Source organism: Teleopsis dalmanni, chromosome 2 (genome assembly GCF_002237135.1).
Source record: "Teleopsis dalmanni isolate 2A chromosome 2, ASM223713v2, whole genome shotgun sequence".
Classification (NCBI taxonomy): domain Eukaryota; kingdom Metazoa; phylum Arthropoda; class Insecta; order Diptera; family Diopsidae; genus Teleopsis; species Teleopsis dalmanni.
The window spans coordinates 69,499,658-69,511,779 of record NC_051847.1 but is presented as its reverse complement, the minus strand read 5'-3'; the positions used below and the strand labels follow the sequence as shown (position 1 = coordinate 69,511,779).

At 30.3% G+C, this 12,122-nt stretch overlaps 2 protein-coding genes across 2 annotated transcripts in view; both read right to left on the bottom strand.

The window, feature by feature from the left end:
• LOC119674792 (transient receptor potential cation channel trpm-like) overlaps positions 1-692 on the bottom strand; it is a 32,825-nt gene extending 32,133 nt beyond the window's left edge. The window contains exon 1 of the mRNA XM_038085947.1: positions 684-692. Within this exon, the coding sequence (XP_037941875.1) occupies positions 684-692 (9 nt within the window). The remainder of the gene's footprint in view (positions 1-683) is intronic.
• Positions 693-3,065: 2,373 nt separating this feature from the next.
• Positions 3,066-12,122, bottom strand: part of LOC119674791 (transient receptor potential cation channel trpm-like) — a 29,904-nt gene continuing 20,847 nt past the window's right edge. The window contains exons 7-15 of the mRNA XM_038085946.1: positions 11,374-11,473; positions 11,181-11,302; positions 9,879-10,002; positions 9,002-9,234; positions 4,891-5,094; positions 4,333-4,711; positions 4,079-4,258; positions 3,386-3,523; positions 3,066-3,091 (exon numbers count right to left, since the gene is read on the bottom strand). Of these exons, the coding sequence (XP_037941874.1) occupies positions 3,066-3,091; positions 3,386-3,523; positions 4,079-4,258; positions 4,333-4,711; positions 4,891-5,094; positions 9,002-9,234; positions 9,879-10,002; positions 11,181-11,302; positions 11,374-11,473 (1,506 nt within the window). The remainder of the gene's footprint in view (positions 3,092-3,385; positions 3,524-4,078; positions 4,259-4,332; positions 4,712-4,890; positions 5,095-9,001; positions 9,235-9,878; positions 10,003-11,180; positions 11,303-11,373; positions 11,474-12,122) is intronic.

Below are 12,122 nucleotides of genomic sequence, written 5' to 3'. Positions count from 1 at the left end.
AAAATATGCTTAGAAGATGAACACTTCTATACTATAAAATTTAAAAAGAATTGCGTTAATAAAACATTGTTTATGTGGATTTGAGCAACGACCACCAAATACTGTAGAGATAGAGCATAAAAATATTTTATGGACTAACGAAATTAACCATATGAGTCATATATTTCAAATTAAATGGAATTTTGCGAAAGTCGGTAAAAGATTGGGAATAATCAAACATAAATGCTACAACATAGTGTTTCTTAACATTATTTGTACACTGCAAATGACAATTTCAAAAAATTTAAAATACTTTTCTACGTACCATTCACAAAAAGCGTTTTGAGAGATAAGCAAATCAGTCGAATATTGTCCCTTTTCAAATGATGAAAGAAGAACTATATTCATCACCTTTTCTATAAACAATCTTATATTTTTTTGCATTAAGACTACTATATAAGCACAAAGGAGATCAATCATTTGTTTGAACAACTCTAAATTAAGCTGGAATTGTGACCCTGACCAGAATAACTTGCAATGATGAAACAGAAAGGCTTCAACACAATGTTTATCGACCTTCTAAGACTTGAAAAAATTCCAAAGTCACTCCTAGCAAACATTTATAAGAAGTGTTAAAAAAGTTAACTAGATGTATAGAGTGAGTATCCCTTCACAAGCAAATAAATAATAACTGTTTTCTTTACCTTTCCCATAAACAACCTCTTTTACACATATATCCCTATCTATATTGCGTCGTCAAGTACGTAAATGGCTTTTTAGTCGCCATTGTTCCAAAGTTAACAATGTTAATTAAAGTATAATTTCAAACTGTCATTCAAGACAATTGTTTCTGTATCCTGTGGGGGCTAACGTCCAACATCAAGAAATACTGTTCTTATAGTATTAATAGGAACAAAAACTAATCCACAACTTTCCAAAAAAAACTTAATACGTATCTATTAATATTTGAAGCATGAAGTAAGTTTAAAATATTTGTTCTTGTTCTCGATATTTTCAAAATATAGGGATCTATAATATATATTAATATATATCATATTAATATATTATATTAATTAGTATATTATATATTAATATATATCATATTAATACCTTAATTTTGTATTTTATATAGTGGTGCTATCGCATAACAAAGCAGAATTTTTCTATATTTCTTATAAAGTTTGATGACGAATGCAAGTAAAATAATCAATGATCAACTAACCTTAACGTTAATAAAGAAATCGCTAAGGTATAATATATCTTAGCTTAAATCTGCAATCTCTTTTTCTTAAAAAAACCTAGGTGACTGTCAATACCGGACTAAAACTTAAGTTTTAAAAAGTTAAAATTTCTTTATTTTAATAAAGATACTAATATCGTGCCTTCCACAAATTTGCTAGATATAAATAGATAAGCATTTTTATATTAGACATTATTTCATAAATTCTTCTTCTCCTCGTTCAAAATGAGAGTTTCTATTAATAATATAATAATATTGAATGATTCTAACAAATATTTTATGTATATTTTATATTTGAAGAGGATATGAAAGAATTTAGAAAAGGATGTCTAAGATTAAAGTATTTATCTATTTATTATTAGCAGTTTTGTTAAAGACACAAAAATCGTGACCTATTTATTAAGTCAATAAAGCTTCAATCTTCGATCTTTAATTTGTTTTTCCCAAAAATCCACGAGTCTGCAAAAAAACATTGCATTTTTGAGGTTAGTAGACTTAAATTAACTTAAATTTGTCGCGGTTGTTATTTATATTCATATATTTTGGGTTCAATAAATTTTTTATATTTCAAGAATCGATCTGCAAAGTGTTCTCAAATGCTTAAGTAACATATAGCATCAAAACATTTCAGTATCCAATAATATTATCAAACAGTCACTTTCCAAGTCTCATAGTAGTACAGATCTCATTAATGGTGAAAAGTATTATAATTATATTATGATAATGGTGTCTTTGATGAAATATATATTATACTATACATAATTATTTCACCAAAATATGATCCTTAATTTCAGAGATAGGAATGAAGCTTCATTCGGTTTTACTTATTGGAGTTATTTTAGAAGTAATTAATAAAAATATTTTTAAATTTTATATTATATATTTTGGGTAAGATAAAGTACTGAAATCACTGTTTGTGATGCGTTTTCCGATCACCAGTGCGGTGCAAGATGATTCCGAATCGGGAAAGGCTATATGTGTCACTATTGACCGAACGATATATTTAGTTTTGTCCGTCGCTACCTTACACCATTACATTCGAAGGATATTCTACAATAGTTTTCCGACTTTCGTCCACTACCTTACATCCTCACAGGTTTGGCTATATAATTTCTTGTGAGGTAGCTAAGATAGTAGCTGAAGTATGTAGTAAGTTAACGGGAATACCCCGGCAAGGTGAGAGTTTTATGCTTTTATAAAAAACAGCAATGCTATCTAATTCAGCTTTATAGTAAATTGACTACATAATAATTAAAATAGAACTAAGCGAGCTACACGATTATTATTATTATTGTGAAAAGGGGTAGTGCACTGCGACCCAAAAGATCTTTAATGAGTTCGATTTCTTTAATGAAAGACAGTATAGAGCCTACTTTTCCTAGTCTGGAATCCTTATGATTCCCTCCTAGGTGTTTCTTCCACTTGTGCATCAGTGACGGACACTCTCCAAGCACATAGTACGCAGTTTGTCTCTCTTCTCTACAGTATCAACAGTTTGAGTTGGATTGAATTCTTAACTTTGTTAGGTGATTATTCAATTTTCAGTAACCATAATTCCATAATAATTCTTAGGTTATTCTTTGATTGTGCTATGCAATTTTTGGAGCGTTTTAGGATATAGGTGCCTAAAAGCATTTTAGATTTCTCTTTTTTTTCCTTTGCGCCGTTCATAAGAATGGAGAGAGTTTTTTTTGCCTAGTCCACAGATAGGTAATAGGCGTATCATAAATAATAGGCGTAAAGCCGTAACTCTTCTTGCAAGTTTGTGTGCCATCGCTACACGATGTGAAACCATATATACAGAAAAGTACCCAATAGAGTGAAGTTTAAAAAAATCGTTCCGGGCTTATGCCACACTAGGGAAAGTAGAAACTAATAAGAACAAGAAATAATACAATTTTTATACTTATTTACAAGTTAGCTGACTTTCTGTATTAGTTTAAGCAAAAACATGATGAATTGAACATTATGACCTCCATATACTATAAGTGTTATTTTAAAGGTTACGATTATTTGTAATAAAATATATATAAATTTGTGTGTGTATATACAAGGTAGTGTAGTGTATAAGTTATTTGTGTGTATTTTTCGATGAAATTTATTTTCTAAAACTATATGTACAATTGTTTAATATTCAAAATAAAAATAGCTCCAAGCTGCACTTACCTTTATTGCTCTGAAGTGATGCTGTTGGCGATGCTATCATATGACACACACTCTCCAGTTCATCCGTAATGGATGTGTATTCTGTATGAAGCCTCAGTAGTATATTTCTGGAAGGTTTCGCATGCAGTACTGTTTTGCCTATGTGCATTTCAGACACCGATAAACGCCAAGTGGAGCATAGTTTTGTTAAAGGAGCGAAAAAAAAAACCAAACGAAAAAAATAATATATTTTTTTTACAAAAAACAAAACAGGAGAAAATATTATGAAAAAAAATTGTTAAAAATAACCCGAGTGCATATGAAAGTTAAGTAAAAAATATAAAAAAAATTAAACATATACAAAAAAGGAGCACATGTTGCATAGCAATTTACAATACAACACAAAGGAAATGTTACACAACACAGAGGGGAAAAGAGGACGTGAGGATGAGTGGATGGATGTACAAGTTCATGGACGAGAAATTTATGAAAGAAAATTCAATTAATTTTCATTAGGACTAGAGTGACACAACAACAAAAAATCCTTTTTCATTTTTAATTACAAAATTACGAATGTGGATGTATTAGAATGAAGTTGGGCCTTAGGAGCACAAGGAAAACGACTTCTCATGTTACTTTGGAATTTGTAGGACCATTGCCAATGTTGGTACGAGATATAAGGTGACATATATATGTGATGAAATGTTAACATACCAGTTGCTTGCTCCTTATCGCTTTCAGGCTCAGATTGTGTCAAACTCATTTGTCGACGTGTGAGTGGCAATTGATTAAGGCTTATGTGAGAGCGTGCAATATCTGCAGTAATTGAACAAGTTTCCGAATTGCGACGACAAAGTGAAACTGTACGTTGACGCATAGCACGGTGTTTGGCAGCTGGTAAAGAAAAACAAAAATAACCAGAAGTTTAAACAAATCAGTAACAGCAAATAGGTATTTAAATAGCATACCTTCAAAATTGATGTCAGGTGCTGTTTCGTCAGAGTTCTCACCTACTAAAGTTTGTTCATCATCATTACCTAATGGTGTCAAAGTATCTTTACTTTCGGTACTAGCGCCTGTATCCTGTCGCACAGTAACATATGGTGTACGTTTAATAGTCTCACAGGTGGAGGGACGTTGAGATAGAGGTAGAAACATATCGGAGTCAGATTCAGATTGCATAGAAATTTTACGCACAACCGGTTCGTTTAATGCTTCACGTGATTTTACCATTTCATCTGTTTCCTCTGGCACTGGCACCACCTCAAAATGTGTTCCTTCGTCGAAGATGTACGCATCAGGACGTACCTCAGTTAATGAACGGTTAAAACGTCGACGATTAGTTACCTGTATATGGTGTAAAATATAAAAATTAAATACAAATTATAAGAAAAAAAATATGAAAATGTGAATTTTATGCAAATCCTGAAAACAAAATCTTCAACAAAAACAGTGAACCTAAGAAAATTCACAAGGATGATTGCATATAATGACAGAAAGAAAACAAAAGTAAAAAGAGGATTCACCTGCAAATTATGTGTTGCATTAGTTTCGTTATCTGATACGGAAATCGTGCGCACACGTTGCAAATCGACTGGAATATTCATGTTGGATAGGTGCACATCATCCTGGCCAGTGATATGCATTGCCATAAATCTATGTATGACGGCCAAGTGTGATAGTATCTGTTCTGACGATTCTTCCATCTTACGCAAGCGAAATTCGATGCTCTATAAGAAAAAAGAAAATACGTATATTCAAAGTGGAATATAAAATAAAATATAATTCCTCATTTTAATGAGGAAAAAATAATGCTAGAAATGCAACTAAAGCAATTGAGTAATATAAAGTGAAAAGTTCTTAATTATATTAATAAAATGATACGGTAGTTTTTAAGAAATAAAATAAGGAATATGCAAAATATATGCAATAATGATTTCGCAAGAGTTATAAATATATGTAAAAATCAGTAATTGAACTGATGAAGAGCAGTCCACCAGTATCTTTATAAACTAGTTTCGAGATACTAACAAGTGAAAATATATGAGAAATTTTGAATGTATTTAATAATAACATTATGTTATGTTGAATCAAAAATTAGTCTATTTTCCGTAACAATACTTAATCACAACTTCTGGCTGTATTTTGCTTACAAATTCAACAAATTAGAAGACAACTTATTATGAATAGTAATTGTGCAAATGTTTTAAAGTATTTTACACATAAAACTAAATTTCTAACATATTAAATGCATGACTTTTATTTAATTTAGAATAAATATCATCTTATTCTATCTTACTTTATTATTTCTATCTCGCCCTATTATATACAAATAGGCTACTACTATTAAAATAGTTATTATTATTTATTATAAAATTAGACGTGAAAATTGCCCAACAGCCGTTACTGCGGCCAGAAGAGTCCTATTGTACCAATTTCACTATTGATTACACAAAGCTCTTTAACGCTTTGTGAACAAAATCTAGAACAGAATCTAGAGAAGAGCTCTTAATCTGCTCTCTGGTGAAAGAAATTTCATATGAAAGAGGTTTCTTCTGTGCGTTATTAAAGCTTGACAGTCACAAAGAATGTACCATGCACGTTTCCTCATCTTCGAGGTATAGTCTGCATTCCGAGTAAGCAGACAATGGTAGTTTATGAAGGTGATATTTGAGACCATAATGACCTGTAATGAAATCCGTTATTAACCTTAAATTACATTTTGAGAATTTAAGAATGTCTTTGTAGGAATACGGTGTTATCAGTGCTTTGCTTTGTCTGAGTCTTGGAAAGTTTACCCAGTACTCCAGCCGCATTTGATTTTCCCTTTACTTGATAATCTGTTTTGTACTGCCCCAGTTTATTCCACAAAAGGATTGAGGGCCTATAAAAGTAGTTTTTGATGCAGTTCTGGCTAGCTCATCAGCTTTTTCATTTTCCAAAACTCCCCTGTGGCACGGAATCCAGTAAAGGCTTACCTTATTCCGAGCTGCAAGTGATTGCAAGAGCTCGTAACACTTTAGGACCTGTTTTGAATCTTAAATCTTAAAATCTTAAAATAGTTAGTGCATATTAATATATGCTTTTTTGTGAAATAAAATATAGATATAAGGTAAAATCATTAATTTAAATTTGATTAAAAAAATAAAACTGGGATAATCATAAAGTATCACCTATTTAATAATTTAGTACTAATTTTTTTGAATCAAACCACACGCATTTCATTCGCCATGAATATCACAGCTACCCAATTCGTGACATAAAAAAAATTGCATTTCCTATTTTATTTTAAATGATTAATATATTTTTTTCGTTTGCTAAGAAATGCTTTTTTCTGGTATCCATTGATTACTTGAACATCAGCACACTCAAGTGGGTTTACTGTCATCCAGTAACAGATTGAACAAGTTGAATGAAATGTCAATAGTATAAGTACTTCTCAACTAGCAGGATTACATTTTTACTTATTTGAAAAAAAAAAAGTGTACAGTATAAGTAAGAAATTGTCTCTATTGCTGCTCGAGGAGCTTTGTTATATCCAAGGATTGGTAACTGAAACGCATCTTATGAAGGAATAAAGGAAATTTAAAGTAATTTGTTGGAAACTGAATTTTGGTTTGCTCTTCTGAATTGTAACCTAAAAGTATAATAAGCTTAACAAAAGTAAATATAAGACGACTTCAAATACGAGTACATATATATTTACATATATATATATATACATATGCTATTCAATTTGAATGAATGCGAGGTCGTATATAATCACATTTTCTAAAAAGGAAATAGAATAGCAGTAAATTCTGGTATTCGTAATAAATGTATCGAAAAAGCAAAAATTTGCTTCAAAAGTTTAGTGAAATCGATGATATAGATTGAATTTTATAACTTCCGTAACTGAGTAGCTGACTTTAAGAATCTGTAAGAAAACGGAAGTATAATCAAACAAAATCTGCCTTGTTGATTGTTTAATTATACTTCCTAGTTCTTTCAAAATATGCATAACTATAATAAGCATATCCGTGTTCATAACGTTTGAGTATTAAATAAGTTTGGTAATTACATCAAGCAGTATAATTTTTACATTAACATATATATAGTGTATTCTTAGATCATTAAATAGGATCAACGGCACAGAAGCTTGAATATGAAAAGCTTGAATTAAAAATAAAAATGCTTTCTTAAAAACACTTCATTAATTATTATCGTTAACTTTATGAAGATCAAATCTTAGGGAAGGAAATTCTAATTTTAAGGTTAAAAATATATTATCTTCCAGGATTTCATTTTTAAAGTAATTTTGGCCTTCTAAATTAGTTAATACTTTTCTATGTTGAAAGAATGGTCTACAATTTTGATGACAATATGAAAATAGGTGAACCAAATTTTATTTCTATTTAGGCTAGGTATCGGCAAAACGTTTCACGTAAAACATCTACAGGTCTATTGCATTACTCTAGTGCATTTAATTTACGATATCCTCCGTAGTATTAATTTTATTTTCTATGAAGTTAATATTATATATGTATTATTAATGAAGGCGTTACTTACATCATATTCTGTATTTTATTTCAAGAATATCTTTTCAGTTCTATGTGGTACTCTAAAAAGGCTAGTATTATAGTCTTTCATTTTTCTATTGACACATATCACAATATCGCAGATATCACAAATTTGAACTGTAAGTCTCTGTGGTTTACCTATAGGCTAATAACTGGTTACAAAGGATATATATTACTGACATTACTCAATTTTATTAGTTTGCTAGTTCTAAATGGGTTTCTAGATGATTAGATTAGCTTATTCTTAATACAAAAAAAAAAATTTTTGATATATAATTTGTAGTTTTCACCGGTATTGATTGGTAAGATTGAATAATTGATATAGTGGAACACTGTGGTATTTTATGCAGATGTCGTAATAGTCACTATTCCGCTATTCAAGCGAAAGTTATAACTGTTCTCTATTACTTATTCCGACTTTCCTATTTAGTATTAAACCAAGATAGTTCTCTGTGTCGGGAAATTTTAGTGTCTATTCTTTGACATATATAAATGGTGTAGAGGATGAAGAATGAATGGTTGAATAAATGGTTGAACAGCACCATTTTCGTTTTTGCTCCATTTACATTTAAGTCACAAAAGTCCAGAATTATATGATTACCTGTCGTGAAGGCTCAATACCATGGTGTGCTTAACACACGTATCGGTATATTACGCCAATAAATACCCCATTAGAATTCTGAGGAATTCCGGAGGTACCAATTGAAACTATACGTTTGGATATAGTTTTTTTTCTTGGTGAGGAGCGAAGCCTAATGCAACTCGACATCAAATGAAAGTAAATGAATACATTCGTTCTACCTACATTTAAGTCACAATGGAAGTTGTGTTTATATGGGGCATTAATGGGTTGTTACGTCAGTTCTTACAGTATAATATTATGTTCCTTCTGAGCTATAAAGAACAATGACGTTCGAATAGGTTAAATACTTGTTAACTTTTTTTAATTTTTTATCCTTTTCTGTTAACATTTTTCACTTAAGTTAGAATTGTTTTTTAAATATTTTTCACATTTTATCATATTTGAATATAAAACAAAAATTCTTGTTTCGAAAAAAAAGAAGAAAGACAAACTTACCTGAACTGTAGCTGTTTGTGCATTCTCTTTTTGATTTATATCTTCTATTTTTTGTGTCATAACTTCAACACGTTCAGTTGTGTTTTTAACACGTTCATCTGTTGATTGATTTAATATAATTTCCTGTTCGTGAAAGAATCCTTCAACGCATTCCTCCTCGAAATCATATAAACGCTCCAGGTCATCCTTTTCGAGAAACAATTTAAGTCCATTATCGCGTTGTACCTCCAATCCTGTGCGCATTTATTTGTTTTTATTCATAAATATTGCATTGCGTTGCAAGGGAATATGTTAATTACAATTGATTGAAAGGATAACAGCAACAGAAATTCAAGCGACAGCAGCAGCAACAGCAACAGCAACAACAATTGCAGCAACAGTTTACATCAATAGCAATATAAATTGCATAAAGTATTGCATTGTTTACAGCATTGCCCAGGAAGTTGTTTGTTTTCATAAAGGAAGGCAGTCAAGGAATCAGCACACAAAATATATAATTATAAATAAAAAATGAATTTTTATGAAAACAAAATATTTAAATAAAAAATATTAATTCACATTCAATAGCAAAAATCACAATATATACATATATTTTATATATGCGTATATATATATATTATTGTAATATTTTACAAAATTCATATATCACATTGATCGTTGCATTTTTGTTGTTTTTATATACGGGAGTACGTTGTACATTCATTATTATTATATGCATTTTTTTTGTTTATATGAAAAAATATATAAATATAAATCCATAAATATATTATTATTATTATTTATTTATATTAAATAATTGTATTATTATTTTGTAATTATAGTTTGGTATGTTATAACGAAAATAAGCAAAGTAAGCACAAAGAAAAAGAAAATTCACCTTTGGCTTTGCGAACACAGTACTTAAGCAGTGAATAAAAATGACAAAATGCTATGAATGGCGGCGGTAATACTGGCTTTTGTTGATACTCCATGACAACCGTGAAACGCTGAAACATCCAAACCTACAAACCAAAAAAAAAATCAAATATGTTGGTTTCATTTAATTAAATTGAAAAAATAAAATAGAAAAGATATATTTTTTTATGAATTACAATCAAATTTTGAAGTTAATTAATTGAAATATCATAGGTTATCAAGTGGCTCCAACCTTCAGATTTAAGAGGGTTCAATTCCACCCACTTATAGTCTAAAAAAACTTTATGCGAATAATTAAAACAATAGATAACGGTATCCAAAATAGCCGCCATATATGATATATGAGTGATATGCCAAGATCACTTGCATTGACGAGTACCTTTTGATACTCGCTCATATGTACCTCACCCGGCTCCATGAACTCCCCCCTGACGTCTCTATTCCTATAACCCTTCCTGAAGATCTTGTTCTAGCCTTGTGCTTTAAACCTCCTTAATACCTGTCCCACTACCTCAATGAGTGAGACCGTAACCTCCACTCCATTCCTCTATATAACCGCGGGTTTCGTGACCCCAGTCACAAAGTTTACCGCTAACCTCGCCACCGCTCATCTGCTCTAACCCCACCCCCTTTTCTATAACCCAATTTCCCTAATGTGCGCCCTTGGTGTCTAGCTTAGATAAATCTAGTTCGCTAGGTACTAAGTCTATTTCTTGTCCTCTTTCCCCTGATTACTTGAATGAAGTTTTCACAATGCTGTGGAAATCTTCTCCATTCATTCCTAAGAGTTGGTTTAGTGGGTTCAAGTCTCACAAGGTGGCTTCCGATGCTGATTAAACATTTAATACTTATATGCAAATATTTTCGCACTATAACTGACTAACTCCTTTCAAAGGAGAATTTATTCTCAGAGAAAAATGAATGTTTAAACAATTAAAAATTAAAATTTTTTTATAAGTAAAGAATAAGATATTTAATTAACTAAAAAATAAAATTTTGTTGCTATAATTCATTACTATCAGTGGCGCATACGATGGGTATTTTAGGGTTCAAAAGAAGTCCTTTGCCCCCTAAAAGACTTCAGATTACTTCACACTTGATGTAATGTATTTTTTTTAATAATATGTTTTTATAGGAATTTCGAAATAAATTTCAGAAATACGTACTGTAATGATTCTCTGTACCATCAGAGGTACAATTCTCTTTTTTTATATTTAAATAAATTCAAATACAGAATACAATTTATTTTAATTGCTTCATTTACCTGATGTGAAACCGAGTTGACTTCGTTGAAAATATTATTGAAAACAGCAATTAACAGATTTATGAGTAAAATGTTAGCAATCAACAGATACATTGACATTGTTATAGGTGTAACCCAATGACCTAAAAATATTTATCAATTAAAAGTTAGTAAAATTGTCATTTGCAGTTGCAAAAGTTGTCACTTCGCTTACCAGTGACACATGGTGGTTGCCTTGGATCTTCTCCGCAGGGTGGATCTATGTCATCAGCAAAAACTTCACCATACAACATAAAATATGGTTGATAATAAACCTGAAAAAATCATTAAAAATTTTTTTATATAATTTTCGTAAAAATGTATTTTAACAACACTTGATAAAAATCACACAGTCATTCACTTAAAGTACTGACAAACACTAAAGGACACATAGCAATACAATTACAAGGTAATAAAATGTGTGACAGCTTTTTAAATAATATTGCAAATAATGAATGGAAGTTAAAAATAATGAGATTTCATATAGAATTTTATTTTCGTTCAGAGATTTATTTTTTAATTACATTTAAAACTGTTAATTGCTCAAAGGAGAACCTCATTAGCCATTATAAGAGAATATCACTTGTTGCAGGGATAAAAGGATAAAAAGTAAGTAAAAGTGATACAAAAAAAAAACTAGAAAAAAAGTCACTTTTTCGAGAAGAGTATTTAAATCTATTTTAAAACCACCTCTTATTGTAAGGATTATGGTTTTGTAAGGATCAAATTGTTATCTATCATCAAAGCAATATAGATATGTCCTAAGACACAAATAACAAGGAGGCAAGTTTTAGTACGAAGGAGGCATTATGCGGTTTAAGTATATTATTTATACTAAAACTTTCATGAGAATAAAAAGAAGGTTACTTCAAGTGTATGTTTTCAAGTATTTTTCAAGCATTTTTAGTTTTTTGTACATCCAAA